This window comes from Phocoena sinus, chromosome 13 (genome assembly GCF_008692025.1).
Source record: "Phocoena sinus isolate mPhoSin1 chromosome 13, mPhoSin1.pri, whole genome shotgun sequence".
Lineage (NCBI taxonomy): Eukaryota > Metazoa > Chordata > Mammalia > Artiodactyla > Phocoenidae > Phocoena > Phocoena sinus.
The window spans coordinates 46,678,878-46,701,219 of record NC_045775.1 but is presented as its reverse complement, the minus strand read 5'-3'; the positions used below and the strand labels follow the sequence as shown (position 1 = coordinate 46,701,219).

At 39.6% G+C, this 22,342-nt stretch overlaps 1 protein-coding gene across 5 annotated transcripts in view; it reads left to right on the top strand.

Moving 5' to 3' along the window:
• Positions 1–9,063: 9,063 nt before the first annotated feature.
• Positions 9,064–22,342, top strand: part of CCDC88A (coiled-coil domain containing 88A) — a 125,952-nt gene continuing 112,673 nt past the window's right edge. For all 5 annotated transcript variants that reach the window (XM_032652632.1, XM_032652633.1, XM_032652631.1 and 2 more), the window contains exons 1-2: positions 9,064–10,026; positions 10,126–10,226. In XM_032652632.1, the coding sequence (XP_032508523.1) occupies positions 9,964–10,026; positions 10,126–10,226 (164 nt within the window). In that variant the 5' untranslated portion in view covers positions 9,064–9,963. The remainder of the gene's footprint in view (positions 10,027–10,125; positions 10,227–22,342) is intronic.

Here is a 22,342-nt window from a genome sequence, read left to right as displayed (position 1 = left end):
TTGAATCATGGTTTCCTCAGGGCATATGCCCAGTAGTGGGATTGCTGGGTCATATGGTAGTTTTATTTTTAGTGTTTTGATGAATCTCCATACTGTTCTCCATAGTGGCTGTATCAATTTACATTCCCACCAACAGTGCAGGAGGGTTCCCTTTTCACCACACACTTTCCAGCATTTATTGTTTCTAGATTTTTTAATAAGGGCCATCGACAGTTGAATGGATAAAGAAGATGTGGCACATATATACAATGGAATATTACTCAGCCATAAAAAGAAACGAGATTGAGTTATTTGTAGTGAGGTGGATGGACCTACAGTCTGTCATACAGACTGAAGTAAGTCAGGGAAAAACAAATACTGTATGGTAACACATATATATGGAATCTAAAAAAAAATGGTATTGATGAACCTAGTTGCAAGGCGGGAATAAAGATGTAGACATAGAGAATGGATTTGAGGACACTGGGTGGGAGGGGGAAGCTGGGACAAAGTGTGAGTAGCATCGACATATATACACTACTGAGTGTACAATAGTTAGCTAGTGTGAAGCAACAGCATAGCGCAGTGAGATCAGCTCGGTCTTTGCGATGACCTAGAGGGGTGGGTTAGGGAGGGTAGGAGGGAGGCTCAAGAGGGAGGGGATATGGGGACATATGTATGCATATGGCGGATTCACTTTGATGAAATTAACAGAAACTAACACAGTATTGTGAAACAATTATACTCCAATGAAGACCTATTTTTAAAAAATGATGACTAAATGATTTCAAATGAGGATTCATTCTAAATGTTGAATGAATGGGTTTTAGTGAAGTTGGTTTATGTGTAGTACTTCCAGTTTTTACTGTGAGTGAGGGGCACAGATAAAAGAATCACCAGTGCCCCATATTCACATTAAACTAATTTTGTTGTTTTCTTTTAAAACAATGTCTCTTACTAAATTACATTTCCTTCTATGTAAAAATCAAGTTCTTTAAATGAAAGTTATGAAAATTTAATTATCTTAACATATTTTTTCACTCAACTAATATACAGCACATACTATGTGCAAGACACTGCAGGACACTGATACTATATACTTAGTTTAGAAAAATAGATTTGGTTTACACTTTGCATTAACAGATCTTATATATCAAATTACATGCCACAAATTTTATGACATTTCATTCTTAACGTATTTATCTACTCTCTCTGTTTCATCATGGCATTTCACCAAAGATTCAAGCTTTTGTTAATTTGATAAGAATTGCCAACTTGTATGACTATCGGAGAACATATAGACATGGTTCTAGGTGTTATCCACGCTTTCCGCATGCAGCTCTGTGCCAGAGTCTCATCACCTGGGTTCTCTTGCTCTCTGCTTCTCATGGGGTTCAGCAGTGGGCAGCACTGGCCGGCAATGTAAGTGAGAAAGACAGAGAGGTTGGGATATTCTTTCCTAATTTTTTCTTCTGCAGCATGATGATGGCAGTAGCTCCATTCTCTATGGACACAGCTCCTTTCCAGTGGTTCCTATTCCAAGACGATGGTCTTCCAGGGTTCCAGAAACACAGTTTCCTCCTCTTGCCCCTTCAGACCTAGAGGTAGAAGCCCTCCCCTCTATTGCTCCTCCTTGGGTGCTTTGCCACCCTCTGTTGGTTCACTTAACTCCCCACACCTCCCTCATTCATCCCTTCATTAAATTCTCCTTTCTTAAACACTTCAAGGGTGCCGCCTCTTTCCTGCTGGTACTCAAGAGAATAGTTTTATATCTGGGGAAAAGTTTCCAGTGGTAACACGATAAGAGATGCAAAGCCATTTGAACTATATCGGATGCACTAGAAAAATAGAATTCAGTTTCCAAGCAACTTGTAGACAAACTCTTCTGCACTTCCAGAATATATGTGAATATAGTTGGTTATTTATAAAGTTAATGAATTGACTGGAAAAAATTCAATCCTGTTTTTTGCTTTGCTTGCATCCAGTATAAATGCAGTGACTGCTAGTTTAGAGGTGACAAACTGTGGCCTAACAAACCGAACCTTTATTTTTTGCAGGTAAAGTTTTACCATGCAGCAACACCTACCTCTTTACGCATAGTCTATGGCTGCCTTAGGCTACCATGGCGGAGGTGAACACTTGCAACAGAGACCTTATGGCTCACAAAGCCTAAAATATTTACTATCTGGTTTTTTACAGAAAGCTTTGCTGACCTTTGAACTAATTGATTGAAAGATGTATTTGTCATTTTATTTATTTTGGCCTCATTTGGATACTTCTCTGCATTTTGTATACCCCATATGCTATCTCACACATACAGTAGCTCAATCAATGTTGATTAATGAAGGAAGGGAGAATGCACTGACAAATATAGAACTCATAACCTCAGTTTTACTTTAAATCCAAAGAATACATTTTCATTCTTTTGCAAGATTTATTAGCCAAGTTTTAAATATGGTTATGGAAATTTGGGGTTTGATGTTTTAAAAATTGGTAACCTGGTAGTTCTATACACTTAACATATGATGAATATTATTATTAAAAATTCGTTTGAATTCCATTTATTGAATAATTTAAATGGGGGCGCATGTTCAAACTTTCATCATTGTTATATTTCCTAGTGGTGTTTTGAGAGTGGTACAGTTTTTTAAAATAATATGAAATACACGTGGCAATATATTAACTTCTGAGTGGTAGAATTATAGGCTTGATTTTTTTTGTTTCTTCTTTTTGTGTTGTTGATTTTTCCAAATATGACAATAAGTATTATTTTTATAATGAGAAAATAAGGTAATTTTTAAAATATGGAATATGTTTAGCTTCATGTAACTGAATATTTCATATTGCTATTTTAGTTTGAGAAACAAAAGACAGATCTTTAGATTACAAAATTCACGGCATAAAATTAAGTCTGAGAGCCCTTCTCAAGCTACTATTTTAAGAAAATATTCAACTGGCATATATTGATTGAAAACTAGGAAATAAAAATATTCACATTAAATTTTTTTTTAAGTTTTGCATGAATTTTAACTTTAAACAGCAGAACATCAGATACATAATCTCATATTTGTATATGCATTTTTTATACATCTTCCTACTGCCATTCGACAAAAGGAAATAAAATGCCTTCATATTTCCTCATTTGTAATGTTCATCATTTGTAATTTGTATTTTATGATATGAAAGCAGATCTACATTTTTTTCTATGATTAGAAATGTTTGTTTTAGCCCTCTTTTATTTTCAGTAGCCTAAGAGCACCAGTGGTACCTTATGTGGAAACTTACTTGTTGGTTTACCCAAAAGGGAATGCTGTATGACAAAGTCAAATGATGTCCTAAAAATGGTATTATTATACCCAAGAATAGCCAGTTTGTGCTTCCTTTTTTAGAAGGTCTTAAGCTTTTGTGTCATGGTATATAATTTATCAGTTATATTTCTGTTGTATTCCTTCACTGTGAGGGTAGTGCCTGCCACATGGAATTTTTGTCTATTTTATTAATGCTCCATCATTTGTTCTGACATAGACTAAGTTCTGTTTTAAATAGGTATTGCTAATGAAGGTCTCTAGGATGTGAATGAGTAGATCATAGAGGCTTACAGTCAGAATAGAAGAGTGATTTTTTTCCACCTTTTAAAAGTCCATTTTATAATATTTGTCCTTTTCTATACATGTTTTTCTTTTCTCCTCTATTTGTCAAGCTTCCATTTGTTTAGTATCTTTCCATTAGCAGCATAAGAACCATACAAATACAAGGAACTGAACACATGATACAACAGTCATACCCTGGAAATACCTGATAAGTGACCATTAACTTACAAGATATTTTTACGTCATACCACAGCCAAAACATTACATCAAGAGACACTTTTAGGAAAAAAAAAAAAAAAAAAAAAAGAGACACTTTTAGGCACATCACAAATTCATGAACTTTACTCATAGGAGAGCCCATCAGGTCCTCACTCAAAAATCATTAATTCTTTCAGACTGTTTTAACAATCTGTGAATTTCCTGCACATAGAAAATCAGAAACAGCAGACTTGAATGGGAACTCTTTATTTATTTATTTATGTATTAATTTTTGGCTGCGTTGGGTCTTCGTTACTGCACATGGGCTTTCTCTAGTTGCGGTGAGCAGGGGCTACTCATCGTTGTGGTGCTCATTGCAGTGGCTTCTCTTGTTGTGGAGCACGGACTCTAGGTGCGTGGGCTTCAGTAGTTGTGACACACGGGCTTAGTAGTTGTGGCTCGCGGGCTCTAGAGTGCAGGCTTCCGTAGTTGTGGCGCACGGGCTTAGTTGCCCCGCAGCATGTGGGATCTTCCCGAACCAGGGCTCGAACCTATGCCTCCTGCATTGGCAGGCGGATTCTTAACCACTGCGCCACCAGGGAACCCCTGAATGGGGACTCTTTTTTTTTTTTTTTTGCGGTACTATTGTGGCCTCTCCCGTTGCGGAGCAACAGGCTCCGGCCGTGCAGGCTCAGCGGCCATGGCTCATGGGCCCAGCCGCTCCACGGCATGTGGGATCTTCCCGGACCAGGGCACGAACCCTTGTCCCCTGCATCGGTAGGCGGACTCTCAACCACTGCGCCACCAGGGAAGCCCGGGGACTCTTGATAGAGATATTTTCAGCAACAAAAACCAAGAGCCAGGACAGAAGATAAGAAAACTATTCAAAATAAAGTAAAAACTCAAAACATAGTGGACCTGTGAGTGTAGGTCAAACACCCTTACACTTCTCAAGAGCCTCTGAATATACCATTATGTTAAAAGCATAAGACAATCTTTTATTTCCGTTGTAATGACATATTTCTTTAATAAAACATCAATTTCTGTTCAATAAAGCTTAGACAATTATGACACCTTTCTGCAAGATTTCCATAAAATAATAACAAGTGAAAAACATTTTGGGTATTGAAGACATATCATCATATGCTGTTTGAGAAACAAAAGATTACATGATATTTATGTATTCTTCTGTGCTTTTCCCTGAGAAAAAAATCATATGGACTTGGGAAAAATCTGTCTTTAAAGCCATGTATTTTATGACCTCAGTGTCTTTCTGGTTCTTCAAATTCACTAGCAAGTGGTAATCTCCAGCTAATGCTTCCTCTAGGTCATTAGTTAACTAGAACAGTTCCCGGAAGAGACCCTTTTGAAAAGTCTACAAGAGGGACTTCCCAGTGGCACAGCAGTTAAGAGTCCATCTGCCAATGCAGGGGACACAGGTTCAATCCCTGGTTCAGGAAGATCCCACATGCCACCTAGCAACTAAGCCTGCGCTCTAGAGCCCGTGAGCCACAACTACTGAGCCCACGTGCCACAACTATTGAAGCCGGCACGCCTAGAGCCCTGCTCCTCAACAAGAGAAGCCACCTCATTGAGAAGCACGCGCACTTCAATGAGAAACATGTGCACCGCAATGAAGAGTGGCCCCCGCTCACTGCAACTAGAGAAAGCCTGCATGCAGCAATGAAGACCCAACGCAGCCAAGAGTGAATAAGTAAAATAAATAAATTTGTAGAAAGAAAAAAGTCTGAGAGATTGGATTTCTTGATGGTGCAGCATTTCTTTGTAAATATTCATGAAGCAAAGATGCCATTCTTTTTTTGAAAAATAATTGACAATTCAGCCATTTTAGATAACCAGTTCAATGATTTTTAGTACATTCACAGAATTGTGCATCCATCACCACAATCAAATTTAGAATATTTTCATTTTCTCAAAAAGAAACCCAAAATAAATAAAATGGAAAAGAAAAAAGAAACCCACACCCCTAAACCATGAATCCCATTTCCTCCCAACCTCCCCAGACCTAGACTAAAACTAATTTACTTTCTGTCTCTATAGATTTGTTTCTTCTGGACATTTCATACGAATGGAATCATACAATATATGGTCCTTTGTGATAGGCTTCTTTAACTTAGCATGTTTTTCAAGGTTCATCCATGTTGTAGTATGTGTCAGCACTTCATTTTTTTTATTGCCAAATAATATTCCATTGTATAGATACACCACATTTAATTTATTAAATTATCAGTTGATGGACATTTAGGTTGTTTCTATTTTTGGCTATTATAAACAACAGTGCCATTCTGCTGCTGTATTTATGTTATTTTTATTATACTAGCTTATGGATGTGATTAGCTTTGCAAATATTTGTCACCAAGGAGTCTGGTTCAGGGTGAGTTTACCACTTCCTATAGTGTAAATCAAGATGGAGGTAAACATGGGTGCTTTTGGTATATGGGTAGTGTTATGTATGTGTAACCTGCAGGGGAAGCCTCAATTATAATACACAGAGAGAATTTTTCTCTAGTGATTCCTAAGTGGGATCATGGTCCATTTCAACCATTTAATTTCTGAATAGAAGAGAGTAGAGGTAATAATTTAGACCCTTACCAGTTGGGTATGATTTTTCCAAAGTCCCTTCCTGGGGAATTTAACATTCTAAGAAGGGATGAATTCAGGACAAATAATTACAAAGCACAAAACAAAAGTACCTTGAAGAAATCTTGAGAAATCTCTTCCTAAGTGAAAGGAGGATAGGAAGAAACTTTTGGACTTAATCTTACAGGATGTTGCAATTCAAAGACCATTAAATTGTGCATAATATACAATCCTCTTCTGCCAGAGAAGTTTCCTGATTGTACTCTTGAGATATTATGAAGCATTTCTAAGGCTGCTATTAAACTAGAGAATTGTGAATTGGTAGGTTTTCAAATAAGTTACTGCAGACCTCAGTCTGGTCTAAAGCTTCCTGTTTTTACAATTAACTCCTCATGTTTCTTTGTTGAGTATGTGTGTGTGTGTGTGTGTGTGTGTGTGTGTGTGCGTGCGCGCACGCGCACGTGCGCGTGCACATGTAAAACCTAAAGATAGACCAGGAAGCATCTGGGCCATCTGGTTCTAAAGGGGAATCCAGATTTCTGTGAGGTCTAGCTACTAAATGTAAAGAGGATAAACAATGTGTTTTATACAACTCCTGTGCTAACCCCTCAGTCATTACTGTCCAAAATGCCCTTAACTCATAGTTGGTGTTAAACTTTATGGGTTTTTCATTTATGAATGAAGCAGGTTGGTCTGTCTTAAGATAAAACACGTTATAGGCAATGAACACTTCCATGTTGTTTAGTGAAGCTTCTGAGGGACTACAAAGAAAAGTAGACATGTCAGGCATTGGGCTGTTCCTGAAAGCAATGCTTCCTTCTTGGTGCCTGTTCACTCTTTGTCCGTGTTTCCAAATAAAGGATTGTGATTAAGAAAGAGTCATCAAGAGCAGAAGGAAAAAATTGCTAGCAACCAAGATGACCCAAGGCTTGTGTACTGGCCAGGGCAATACAAGATTCTACTCTGTATCCACCTAGCAAAGTGCCACATGAATGCATCCTAATTTTAATTAAGATGATTTCTCTGTTCTCCAAAGCAATAGTCCTTCTGCTGCAACCAAAGTAAGAGAGGTTACATTTCAAGTTTTTTCCACAAGATTCTTAATTTGAGGGGAATAATGATGAAAACAACACCGATAACATTTATAAAGCACTTACTATAAGTTGCCATTTAATTTAACTCTATTAATTTAACTCTGCTTTACACATGAAGAAAGTGAAGTGCAGAGAGGTTGACAGACTTGCCTAGGCTCACACAGCTGGTAAGTATCAGAGCCTGGATTTGAATCCCGCCGAAGATTCTAGAACCCAGGCTCTCAACAACCTAATTAAGAAATTGTGCTGTTCTTAATTCGGTGCTATGGTAAAAACATTTTTTTGTTATTTTTGGCTGCGTTGGGTCTTTGTTGCTGCATGAAGACTATCTCTAAATGTGGCGAGTGGGGGTTACTCTTCACTGCAGTGCATGGGCTTCTCATTGCCGTGGCTTCTCTTGTTGTGGAGCATGGGCTCTAGGCGCGTGGGCTTCAGTAGTTGTGACACGCAGGCTCAGAAGTTGTGGCTCACAGGCTCTAGAGCGCAGGCTCAGTAGTTATGGCACACGGGCTTAGTTGCTCTGCGGCATGTGGGATCTTCCCGGACCAGAGCCCGAACCTGTGTCCCCCGCAATGGCGGGTGGATTCTTAACCACTGTGCCACCAAGTAAGCCCGACAAAAACAGTTCTACTGCTAATTTAAAATATAAGTACTCAAAGTAGATGTAAATGTAAGCAGCACACATTGTAAAACTATAATACTATATTTTCTCAAAAAAAATTTGTTTTGCATATCATTCTGTCCCAGGGAAAAGGTTTTTATTTTCCTTCAAAATGAGGAGGAGTAACATTTGATTTTGCTGGGGAACTGTTAAAATTACTTTGATGGTTCTAGTCGTGCACAGCATTGAGATTTATAACAAATATGTAATCTGTTTATTTGTCACCCAACTTGGATGACTTCCAAATGTTTCCTCTTAGTAGCTCTTGATTTTGTTTGGATTTTTTTCAATCACCAAATAGTCAAACAACAATGTCTGAATCACGTTTGCTCCAGTTAGGGAACACCAACAAGTTGAAAGACAGCTTTGGTTATTTAAAATCCTACTACATTCACTTGCAACTTTGCAGAACATGCATGCTTTCATGGATTGGATTTTTTTAAGAAGAAGACAAAAAGGAAAACAAACAGACGAGTTTGCGGCCCAAGTCCCTCCTTTGCTATTTACTGCAGTGAGTTTTCCTACTCCGTTTTGCTGGCGAAAGCACGCTCAACAGATCAAATCAAACTGTCCGAAAAAGGCTGTCTGCATCCCTCATGTTTAAAAGAGAGGGATTTCGTTCCCTTTCCTTCACACATCAAAGAAGGCACTCGGGGAGGAAGTAAACCATAATTAGGCATGAGCAAGGGAGCAACAGACCCCTTCCTCTCCTTTCCCTATCCCCGCCCCCCAGGCCCTGGCAATAGTCCGGGGCGCGAGCGAGTCGCGGGCCACCGAAGCAGCCGCAGGGAGCGCGCGTCCACGCCTCGCCCACCGCCAAGATCTGGGCGGCGGCGGGGCCGGCCCGGGGGCGCGCGCGCTGGGGAGCGCGCTCGGGAGCGCGCTCATGCAGCGGTTTTCTTCTCCCACAATCCAGAGGCTGCGGCGCGGGAGGGGCGGGGAGTCGGCGGAAGGATATGGGCGCGGAGGGAGCAGCGCGCCCCTTTGACGGCGGGCTGGAGGCGCTGGTTGGGCGGCGGGGAGCGGGGTGTGATGCGGCAATGCTGTTCTGAGGCCGTTACTCTGGCTCCTCCAGAGAGGGCGGAGAAGGAGGCTGTAACGCGGCGGTGATTTTGTGCCAGGGCTTCCCTGAGGCACACTGAAAAGGCTGGCGGGGCTCGGGAAACTGGGGGGTTAGGGACACACATTCAAGCCCCCACCCCCTGGGAGGGGAAGGGGGCAGGCGGCGAGGCTTGGGGTCGACGGAGGGATGGTGTGCGGTCGGTGGGAAGGGGCGAGCCCTGCCTGTTGTTGGTGAGGGGCTGCGGGCAGGGGAGGCTCCGCGGGTCAAAGCGGCTCCATGCCCACTTTGGTGGGTGGAACGTGTGGAGCGGAACGCGGAGGTAAAGCCTGACGGCCGCTCGCAACCCTTAACGTGGTATCTAACGTGGGATTTCATTTAGCCCACGGGGGGATTAATTCATTGGGGGCAGCCTCGCTGGTCTGGCTCCTCCAGGAGCTGGGCAACCTTGACGGGCTTTTTGTCTTGCTGCTCCAACCCCTTCTCCCTTCCTCCTCCTCCTCCAGATGCCTTTTCTCTGCCCCTCCTCGCCCGGTACAGACATTTCCAGGGCAGGCTGCTGCTCGTGGCTGCTGTCGAAGCCACTTCTCGGGATTTCGGCTCGTTTCCCTCTGGGGTGTTTTTTGAGGAGGGAGAGTTTTTCTCCCCTCCACGATGGGATTTTCTTCCCGTGCCAGAATGGACTTTCATTGATTTCTGCTTACTTCTTCAACGTTTAGTGACCAATTCCCTAGGGTTATTTTTGTGGTAGTTCCTTTTTTCAAGTACATTCTCTGTAAGATGGAGAACGAGATTTTTACTCCCCTTCTGGAGCAGTTCATGACCAGCCCCTTGGTCACTTGGGTAAGTGGGGTGTTATTTATTGTATATTTTGCTGCATTATTTGTGGCTGCAGAGATGGAGGTGGGCGTTCGTGTCGTGATGATCATCATTCTGTTCTAGGTTAAAACGTTTGGACCTCTGGCTGCAGGAAATGGGACCAACCTGGATGAATATGTGGCTTTGGTGGATGGGGTGTTCTTGAACCAAGTCATGCTCCAAATGTAAGTGTTCTTTTTTTTTCTTTCTAGGCAACTTTTTTTTTTTTAAACTTGCATACTGTGAACTTAGAGGCTTTATGTTTTAAGATCCTAATTTAGTTTTTTGGCGAGAAAAATTCAGGTGGTTTAAGAATTGGACCTTGAAAGGAGTGATAATCTTACATTTATCAGCCCATTTATCACAAGCCAGTAATTATACGTGTTAAAATTGTGAAACTTTAATTTTTCATTCTGCAAATCATGTATTGTCACTTATTGTCTTCAGTGCTGAAATCCAAACCACATTGTATCCTCTTTGATAATTTTGTAAAATGAAGAGGGGAATTACAATAGTTTCCTAAGGGGGGAAAAAGGCTTTACTGTGAAGTTATGTGCATTTGGTGCAGAAATGTTTCTTATTAACCTTTGTGTCTAAAAATAAATGGCTCAAAATTTGAAACTGGTGAAGTAATAACAGATTTCAGAGGAAAGAATTTCAAACAACAGTTCTGATTGGTGAGGACTGTTGCTGTAGAAAGTACTTTAAATGTATATAATAACTAAAGTCTGATTAGGTGATTTGTTGTGTGAATTAGTAGATTAATATTTGGGGAATCATTTTAAGGTATTCTTAGAACTAGTTTTGAAATGCAGGTGGTTGAAATCTTGGTGACAACTGGCTAATGATTTAGTAGGCAAATCTTTGTCTTTTATGTTCATGATATTGGGTTTAAATTAAGTAGGAAAGTGATTTTGAGGTGGCAATTGAATATCGAAATCATTGGTAGCTGGATCAGTGAAATCAAAGCTCCATTTTTATCATAGTTATTGTAGTATATGTGCATTCTCAGCACATCAGTGTAGTGAATATTACAGTTGTGCTTAAAATAATGTGTGTTTAGCCTTATTTGTCTTGAATACAAACCGATTACAAGAGTAGTTTGGAACTTTCAATTTTAAGACATTCTTATGTTTTATATGTTTGGGAATTTAGTACATTATTAATAAATAATTGTTACCAGAGAATAAATCTACTGTTAATAGACTAATAACCTAACACGTAAATGATCAATTCTGTATTTTTTTTGGTATTAGTTTTCTTTTTAGATTTTTCTACTTAAACAAGGTATAAGTCAAATCCATAAATAACTGTTCCACTGGTAAACTTATCAGTCTGTGTACTCAAAGAGACTCGTAGTTTATATGCTCAAAGAGAGTTTTGTGTATTTTTCATGTATGTGTTGATCCTACAGGGAAGTATTATACTACTACATGTTTTCCAGAAGTGTTTTGTGTAGGTACCCAAAGAAATATATGTTATCTGAATGTGTATGTATATTTTTTTTCTTAAAGAAGGAAAAGGGAATGTAGACATTAATTATTTCCAGGGATAATAAATATATTTTGGGCTGCTCTCCCATGGAACTATCTTTAATCTTTGAAATATCCCACTATTTCCCAAGCAAAATGGTAGAATAATTAAACTGACTTCTATTTTAGGGAACACAAATGACAGGAAGGGTAGCCATTACAGTAGATACTCAGAACTTGTTCCCCTATGTCTCTTTTCTTGTTTGTTTTTAGACAGAAGATTGTGAGTTTGTATGCTGAACCCTAAAAAAACAGGTGTGCTCACAAAAATAGGAAAATACATTAGTTTTCCCCTTTAATGGTTTTTATTTGAATGATTCTTTTTCCAAAAAACACTTAGATTTTTTTGAATCCTAAATTGTTAGCCAAGGTGCTAAAAACAGACACTTCAGCTTGTTTCCACTTTGGGTACAGCTTTATACTTAAAATATATATGTGTCTATATTTTGAAAGTAATGGTGTCCCAAAATAGTGGTTGCCAGGTTGTTTTTTTGGGAGGAGTATCTCCATTCCAAACCTCAAATCTGCTTCTGTTTTCAATTCCACCTCTCAGTTTCTTTAAAAGTTTTTTCAGTGTCCTAATTCTGTTCTGAATGACCTATATAAATTAAAGGAAAAGAAAATTTTAAAAAGGAAGATGTATATTTTAGCTTTCTAAAAACTATCTTTCTAAAATAAGATCAACACAAATTACCTAATTATTTACCAAATAGGGCAACAAAATACATTGTTTTAAAAGCTACATTTTACTAATTTTGAAATCATTAAGATTTCTATTAAGCACTTTGCTCAAATTAATGTTTGATTTAATATACTCTATTAAATTGTCAGTTGAAATGGTACCCAGTAAGTTAACCTAAAAGTTAGCTTCAGTCTGAGTAATTTCTAGATAACATTTGGTTATAGAATTTGTGAGCGAGAACCGTTTGTAAATGCAGAATGTGTATTTTTCTTCATGTTTCTTGTGCTTGGAGTTCATTGAGCTTCTTGGATCTGTGGTTTTGTAGTTTTTATCAAATTTGGAAAAAATCTGGCCATTATTTCTTTAAATATATATCCTTTCTTTGCCTCCTTTCCTCCTTTTGGAAGTCCAGTTATATGTATATCAGGATGCTTGATGTTCACTGATATACCATTCAATTTTTTTTTCAGTCTTTTTTTCTCTGTTTCACTTTGGATAATCTTGCTAAATTCATTAATCTTTTTTTCTGTAATGTTTAATCTGCTGTTAATCCCATCCAGTGTATTTTTCATTTCAGGTACTGTAGTTTCATCTCTAAAAATTCAGTCTTTTTTATATCTTCCCTGTGTATAGATTTCATGCTTTGTCTTTTCTGTAGCTTCTTGAACATGTAGAATACAATAATAAATCGCTTAAAGTTCATGTTTACTAATACTGTCTGTGCCATTTCTTGATTGGTTTTGATTGATATTTTTCCTCATTATGGATTGTGTTTTCTTGCTTTTTCATACCTGGTAATTTTTGATTAGATGCCAGACATTTGAAAATTTACTTTGTTGTTGGGTGCAGGATATTTTTGTTTCCCATTAAAAATATTCTTGAGCTTTGTTCTGGAATGCAGTTAAGTTACTTGGAAACAGTGATCTTTTCAGATCTTGCTTTTAAGTTGTGTTAGGCAGTACCACTTTGCTTTGTTGCACTGTTGAGGCAGAACCCTTCTGAGTACTCTGGCTGGTGGGAACAGGAACTATTCCTGGACCTGTGTAAGCTCTGGGTGGTGCCCCTGTAATCCTTTTTGGTGGTTCTTTCACTGTCCGTGTGTAGTTTCCTCACACGTATATACTTATAAGTATTCAGCTGAAGACTTGAGGGATACCCTGTGTAGATCTCTGGATCTTTCTGAGCAGCTCTGTCTTAGGTACTCTGCTTTGTATATGACAGTCACCTTGCTGTCTCCGTACTACGTTCTGTCTCCTCAACTCAGGGAGACCACTGTGTGTGCTCAGCATAGGTTCCCCATTCCTGTTCTGTGGCCTAGAAACTCTTTCAAGGCAATAAACTGGGGCAATTGTAGGACTTATCTTGTATGTTTACTCCTTATCAGGGATCTACTGTCCTTTGTTGCCTGATGACCACTGTTTTGAAAAACGCTTCATATGTTTTGTCTTTTTTTCCCCAGTCGTTTCAGGCAGGAGGGTAAATTTGGTTCCTTTTATTTCATGTTGGCTAGAAGTGGAAATCTGTTTATATACTTATAATTACATTTTTGCCCTGCCAGTCTTGTGTTCCTGCTTTCAGATATAGATATAGATTTAGAATTTTGTTTAGGAGCCTTATGGTAGAATTTTTTTTTCGTCTAAAGAGTTTTTTAAGAGTAAGAATATTGGTTAGTTCAGTGACTCTGGATTTGGTATTTTTGACCTAGAATTTGAAAGTAAAGAGCTGACTTCTTCGTGCCAGTTTATGACTCTGCCTTATAATTTCAGAGTCTGTTCACTGATTTGGGATTCAGTGTATTCAGAGATGAATCCTGGATTTCATTGAGTAGCTCCTGAATCAAAGAATCTCTGTAAGAGCTTGTGACATGGCATCAGTTCTCTTTAACTAATGGGAAGAGGAAGCTATTTAGAGATGGGCCAGCTCTTCTGCATGCTGCAGGGCATTTTCCTACTTCAACCAAACGAAATCTTTTTTCCGCAGTGCTAGTTATCAGACATAGGGCTTGGTGACAGTGAAGTGGAAATAATCATTTTCATGTTTGAGATGTCATGCAGTTTTGCAACCAATGTAGAATATTACTTGCTATGAATTTTTAAGGAATTTGTGACATTGTAGTTGATTTCATAATCCTAGTCATATTACCTAAGCAGTTGAAAATATGGATATGTTATAGTTTTAAGTATGGAAAAATTGTTAATAGTATCAGAACAATATTTGGAATTACTTTCTATGATTCAACCCCATTAGATAGCTACAGAAATCTCTACTTGAATAATGTAGTAATTGTGATATACTTGTTATGGCATTTCTTCTTTTAGATTCTTGAATTTGAAGGTACTTTAGAAATCATCTATGAAAATCATTCTTATATGACACATGGTCATCCAACTTCTGCTTAAGTGTTTCCTGAGAAACAGCTTCATAAAGTGTACCCAAAGGAGCCATTTAATAGAGGAAGTTGACTGAGAAATCTTCCTTCATTCTATCAGTACTTAAGATTCAAAAATAGATTGTGCTAACTTTATGACTATAATAACCCCAAAGTGACTTATAAAATATATAAGTTGTCTTACCAGGTATGACATTAACTCTGAATTTTGGTATGGTCTCTCTCATACAATTTTTTCTTTCTTTTTTTTTTTTTTTTTGCGGTACACGGGCCTCTCACCGTCGTGGCCTCTTCCGTTGCGGAGCACAGGCTCTGGACACGCAGGCTCAGCGGCCATGGCTCACGGGCCCAGCCACTCCGTGGCATGTGGGATCCTCCCAGACCGGGGCAGGAACCCGTGTCCCCTGCATCGGCAGGCGGACTCTCAACCACTGCGCCACCAGGGAAGCCCTCTCATACAATTTTTGTTTAGTTTTGTTTCGCTTTTTTTTTTTTTTGCCAAGCCACGCGGCATGTGGGATCTTAGATCCCCAGCCAGGGATTGAATCTGCGCCCCCTGCATTGCAAGCCCAGAGTCTTAATTACTGGACTGCCAGGCAAGTCCCTGTTTTGTTTCTTTAATGACACACTCATGATGTAATAGAGTTGCTGTCTTACTACCGGGTTTTGTGATTTACCTCCCAAACATTTCTCAGATGTGTCCCTGACTTTGGGATTAATGCAGTAGCCCCTGACTGATTTTCTTACCTTTGGCTTGCCCCCCTTCAGGTTGTCTCCTCATCTGTGATCACATGAAATTTTCTAAAACATAGATTTTATCATGTCACTCCTACCTTTAAGATGGCTCAGTAGCTTTCTTCTGCCCTCAGAGTAAACTCATTACTTGAGTGTCTAGACTCCTTTGAGGTCTGGCTGCTCCCTAATTCTCTATTTTCATCTTTGCATGGTACCAATCCTCAGTGCATAGCCTAATATTGAGCAAACTTAGAGTTCCCAAAGACAAGCTGTGTTCTCATATGTCTCAGTGCCTTTCTAGACACTCTTCCCTTTCTTAGAACACTCTTTCACCTTCTTACTATTGCTTTCTTTAGCTTTGCTGCCGTTCCCTGGCTCATCCTAGGCATAGTACTCCTCCTTTTGCTTCTATAGGACCCTATATATACCTTGGTAATAGCAGTTCTTGGTTAGCTAGACTCTACTGACTAACCTGTGAATTTCTTGAAGCCAAAGACTTTATGTTTTATCTCTCTGTTCCAAACACAGTGCTTGACACACAGTAGGTTCTTGATACACTTATCTTGAATGAATGAATAATAGAGAGGCTGTGTGGTAAAGTGGAATGAATTTGGGCTTTGAATTAGTTGGAGTTGGTTTCATTCTCTCTCTCTCTCTCTCTCTCTCTCTCTCTCACACACACACACACACACACACACACGCACACGCACACACACACATGGTGTGTGACCTTAAACAATTGACTTGTCATCTCTAAATCTCAGTTCCTACCTCTCTAAGATGGGAGATAATGTTTCCTTCCTGGAGTAGACATAATCTCTACTAAGGCAGGGAAAGTATCTGTTTTCTGTTTTGTTGACCACTGTATCCCCAGTGCTGGTTTCTGTCATTATTATTATCCTGTGCTATACCATACCTACCTATTGATATTTATGTTTCCTCAAACAAGTCATGATCTTTCACAGCTTGGTTTTGTATGATCTCTATTGGTATCATCTCACTTCTCAATTTTCTCATTTATAAACAGGATAAAAAGAGAATCACAGTGTTATTATAAGAATCAAATAGAATGATTTGTGCACAATGCTTAGCATATAGCAAGTGCTCAATAAATGTTAGCTGTTGATATCTTTTATTTCTATTAAAATAATTATTTTCCCCTAGACTGCCCTTTCCCCTTTTTTTGCCTAGCAAATTCTTCCTCATCCTTTAATACCCTGTGAAGTCCCTTGGCAGAGTTAATTGCTCTCTCCCCTGTGATCCCTTATCTACCTTTACTAAATTGTTAAAGTGGTATTATTACTAGAGAGATAGCATTTGGAGGCTAGAGATTTTATGTTATGGATCACCAGCACTTAGAATAGTGTCTGGCATGTATCACCGTACCTAGCATGGATTTGGTACGTCATAAGTTTTCAGTAAATGTCAAAGGAATGAATGAAGATGTTTTATAATTTTATTAATTTTCAAAATTCTGAGGATACTCTCTAGTTTTAGTATTGTAGAATTATTTTGTTTTCCATTTTAGTTTGTCTTCTATTTCTCCTTCTTTCTTTTGTTTTCCCTCTGTCCCCTTATTTATTTTAATTACCTTCATTGGATCTTTTCCCCACCTATGTTATGTCTTGCTGAGGTGAGGTGGTAAGAACAATGTCATAGTCCGTGGTTTTGTATGGTATTAGAATATACAGAGCCTTCAGTTTGGTTTCCTGTAACTTTCTTGATGATGTTCAACATATTGAGATTTTTGTCCACAGCCTTACAGTTAAAATTCGAATAAAGAATTTGTGGAATTTAGAATTCATGAAGTCACAGCTTTGTATCAAAAGAAGTGGATCCCAACCTCCTGTCCCCTTCCCTGGCTCTGTCTGGCACCACAAAGAGGTCCTCTGTGCATGCCTGTGGACATCTTGCATGCATGCCTGAGGTCCAGGCTCTTGTACTCCCTACTCCAAACAGCTGCTTCTTGGCCCAAGGATGTACACATCTGTAGCATAGTCCATCCCAAGGACAGATCTGGGAAAGAGGCCTGCGCAGGTCCTGAAATTGGGTTAGAGGTATTTAAACAAGAAATTCCATAGTTCCAGTAAATGGAGTGTCATCAAGAAGGGGGAGTGTATGGGTATGTCCTCTTGTTTCCATGGACTTCTTGCCCAGTAGTGAGGGGCATATCCTGAGGAAGGCCAGAGTGGGGCTCAGGGCAGAGATCTCTTGCCAGGACCTATAGATACAGTACTTAGTGAGATGGATGGCTCATTCAAAGATCAGTTCATTCATTTAATAGTTTCTAAGTGCTTACTACACAACAAAGTCTATATGACAAACTGTCTGCTAGGTGCTGGGGATGTGATGCTGAGTAAGACATGGTCTTTGCCCACTGGTAAGGGAGACAAGCTTGTAAACAAATTGTAGTGTGACATATGTGCTATGTAGTGGAATTATGTTCTTGGTACAGTGTTGGCACAAAGAGAGAGGTGATTATTTACATGGTGGAAAGGCTTCTTGGAGGAGAAAACATTTGAATTGGGACATGAAAGTTGAGTAGGAGCAATCGGGTGAATAGGAGTCACAAATAGTGGGAGTAGGAGGAAGGACATTTTAAGTAAAGAAAATAGCATGCAAAGAAGCATGAAAATGTGAATAAAAATGGAGGGATCAGGGAACTGTAGGATATTTTATATGGCCAAAGCAGAGATTGTATGCTTTTTGCACATGGGAAATGAATTTGAAGAGGTGGAGAGCGGGAAGCTGTCCTTAAGATACCATGTTGGAAGATTGAGTTTTTCCCTGTGGAGATGTATATTCATTCAGGTCCTCTCCAGGGAAACAGAACCAACAAGATGTGTGTGTGTGTGTAGAGAGGGAGAGACAGAGAGAGTTAGATTTATTTTAAAGAATTGGCTCATGAGATTGTGGAGGCTTAGTCCAAAATCTAATGGAGTGGGCCTGCGTGAACTTGGAAGAAATGCACTGAGTTCAAAGGCAATTTTCTAGCAGAAGGTCAGTCTTTGTTTCATTAAGGCCTTCAAATGGTTGGATAAGGCCCATCCACATTATGGAGGGTAATCCACTTTACTTAAAATTCGTTGATTTAAATGTTAATCTTGTCCAGAAAACACCTTCACAGAACATCCAGAATATCATTTGACCAAATATCTGGGCACTGTGGTCCAGCCAAGTTAACATATAAAATTAACCGTCTTAACTAGTGTTTCTTTAATTGGATCCACAGGTGTTCTTGGGAGTCTTTAGGAATTTTTATTTTAAAACTTTTTTATTTTTGGCTGTGTTGGGTCTTTGTTGCTGCACACAGGCTTTCTCTAGTTGTGGCAAGCGGGGGCTACTCTTTGTTGTGGTGCACGGGCTTCTCTTTGCAGTGGCTCCTCTTGTTACAGAGCACGGGCTCTAGGCGCACGGGCTTCAATAGTTGTGGCTGGCGGGCTCTAGAGCGCAGCCTCAGTAGTTGTGGCGCACAGGCTTAGTTACTCCACAGCATGTGGGATCTTACCGGACCAGGGATCGAATCCATGTCCCTTGCATTGGCAGGAGGATTCTTAACCACTGCGCCACCAGGGAAGTCCCTCCCACCAGGGAAGTCCCCAGGAATTTTAATGTTTGTGTTTTCATGTCAGTAATTTAAATTCTTCTTCAAGGGGTAATAATAATAAATTTCTTTTGCAGTGATAATTCACAATTGAAAGATTTTTTTTTCATAGACTAAGATTAGTTTCTTAAGCCATTTTTTCAAACAGGGGTCTTTGACTCTTAGGACGTCTATGGACAGATCCTCAGAGATTCTTGATAATTCGTTTCTTTAAAAGGTGTCACTCACTACTTTACTCCAGCTTGAAAAACAGTAATATAAGCTACAGAACATTGGAGGAATTGAAACAGATAGCATTTGCATTTTAGAAGGACTGATGTTGGTGCTGATGAGGTCCAGAACAGAGATAGAGACCGTACTGATGTAGAAAGGATATGGAAGAGAGATAATGCTGACGTGGTGGGACTTGGTTACAAGTTTGGTATAGAGCACAAGAGAGGGGTGTGTCTAAGATGATTATCAAGTTTTTTACTTGGGTGAAGAATGGATGGTAGTGCCTTTTTAAGTAAGGCATTATGAAAAGTTGAGGGGAGGGGAAATGTAGAAAATAATTTTGAGTTTATTTTGGAATGTCTGGTGAGCAGTGAGAAATATCTTTTGGGCAGGTGGATATACATAGGTCTGGTGCTTAGAGGAGAAAGGTTTAGAGATATGGGAATTAGCTTTTAAGTTTGTAATAGAAACTAATGACATAGGTGTCAAAAAAAAGTACACAAGAGGGCCAATGACATATCCTAGGAAACTGCAACATTAAAAGGCTGGAGGTTTGAGGAAAGTGGACAGTTTCACAAGGCTGCTGGGAGGAAATCACAAAGGGAGTCAGTTAAAAGATGAGCACAAGGGCTTCCCTGGTGGCGCAGTGGTTGAGAGTCCGCTTGCCGATGCAGGGGACACGGGTTCGTGCCCCGGTCTGGGAAGATCCCACATGCCGCAGAGCAGCTGGGCCCGTGAGCCATGGCTGCTGAGCCTGCGCATCCGGAGCCTGTGCCCCGCAACGGGAGAGGCCGCAACAGTGAGAGGCCCACATACCGCAAAAAAAAAAAAAAAAAAGATGAGCACAAGTATTATCATGAGGGTTGATGGCTTATTTGAGGTTTGGAAACCACACATTCAGTCAGCATGGTTGAATAACTTACCAGGGATGCTTAGCACTCAGAAACTGACAAAAAGATCTGTGGCGTTTATTCAAAATTGGGGATTGATATGTATTATAAATGTGGTATGGGAACATTTTCAGGTGGGATAGTTGAAACGAATAGAGTGTGAGCATTAAAGTGAGGAGGAAAGCGAGTGTCATCAGGGGAGGCTGATAGAGTAGAGTTTGCAATAATGAAGGAAGAGTAGGTTTAGAAGGAGTGAAGAAGTGAGACAGAGTGGTATGGGATGTTGAGGTCAGAGGGCACTTTCAGAATTTGAGATTTTGGAGGTTGCAATTCTGAATGGTGATTTAGGGCCACAGTTAGACCATGGTAATGGGTGGATAAAATGGAATAGAGTGAAGATAACTAAGGTTGAGAAGGAACTTATTTCCTTATTCTTTATGAAGCTATGATCTCTCTTTTTTTAAAGGTTTAATTTTATTTACTTTTTTATTTTTGGCTGTGTTGGGTCTTTATTGCTGCATGCGGACTTTCTCTAGTTGTGAGTGGGGGGCTACTCTTCATTGCAGTGTGTGGGCTTCTCCTTGTGGTGGCTTCTCTTGTTGTGGAGCATGGGCTCTAGGTGTCCGGGCTTCAGTAGTTGTGGCATGCAGGCTCAGTAGTTGTGGCTTGCGGTCTCTAGACCATAGGCTCAGTAGTTTTGGTGCATGGGCTTAGTTGCTCCACGGCATGTGGGATCTTTCCGGACCAGGGATTGAACCCGTGTCCCCTGCATTGGCAGGCGGATTCTTATCCACTGCACCACCAGAGAAGTCCCAAGCTATGATCTCTTGATTACCACTAGAGGTAGACATAAGTACTTTGAATTAAAATAGACAGCTAAACAATAAATAGCTCATTTTAACAATGTTATAATTAAAGAAAAAAATAATGGTAGGGAAAGAAGACCAGTAATTGGAACTTTTATTAGTATAATCTGTGTATTAAAAATGAAACAGGGGCTTCCCTGGTGGCGCAGTGGTTGAGAGTCTGCCTGCCAATGCAGGGGACACGGGTTCGAGCCCTGGTCTGGGAAGATCCCACATGCCGCAGAGCGACTGGGCCTGTGAGCCACAGTTACTGAGCCTGCGCATCTGGAGCCTATGCTCCGCAACAAGAGGCCGCGATAGTGAGAGGCCTGCGCACCGCGATGAAGAGTGGCCCCCGCTTGCCACAACTAGAGAAAGCCCTCGCACAGAAACAAAGACCCAACACAGCCATAAATAAATAAATAAATAAATAATTTAAAAAAAAAAAAAAAAAATGAAACATTGTGAAATATCTCAATAGTTTTTCAGGAAATTTTTTAAAATGATGTATTCTTAATGTAACATACTTTCCTAGTGACAGCTAGAAAAAAATTTTTGAACTTCACATTACCATTGACAACATGACTGTTTCCTTTCCCTTGGGTGATAAAGGACCAAGGATGATGGTTTAGTTTTAGGTGTTGAGTCTTAGTCCTTGATTAAGACCTGGATTATTACAAAGTTGTGGAGGATGAGAAGTGGAGAAAGACCAGTGGACGTAATACTCCAGTCCATTTTTGCCGAGACTGGTTAAGAAAGGGTAAACCACAATAAAATCCTAGTTAATTTGAATGTTCAGTGAAAATGGAGTGTGGTTTACTCATAATTGAAGGCTAATTTAATTTTCTCCAACTGTTTGTTTAAAATCTTTGTAAATGAATTAAGCTATTGATATATTTCTACCTCTGTGAATAGAATATACATGTTATGATTCATAATCTTCAGTATCTCATTTTGTTGTTTTAAACTTAAGTATTTGTGTTAGGTATTGAATGTATGTAACTGACCAAGATGAATCTATAGTGAATGGTGAATGATCCCAAGCATGTATTTGAAAATAAATCTCTGGTTATTAGCTTTTTTCTTTCTTTCTTTAATTTGTGTGAGTTTTTACATGTTTCTTTTCAGTGAGTGTGTATGTGTGTGTGTGTATTAGCAGGTGTAGATTAGGGAACCCTACTGTTTATAAGTTAGTTAGAAGTTTGGTTTAGCTTCGAGGGTTATGGATAATCACGGAAGCCTAAATAGGGAGGAAGCTAGATTTGATTCAAACCTTGTAGAATGATTGGACTTGGTTGCCATAGATGAGAGGAGGGTGTTTTAAGCTAGGGAAGCAGCTTGAGGAAAAAGCATATTAGGTATATTTATTATTTGGGAGATGGTGAGGGGACTAGCCTTAGTAGAGGATCCA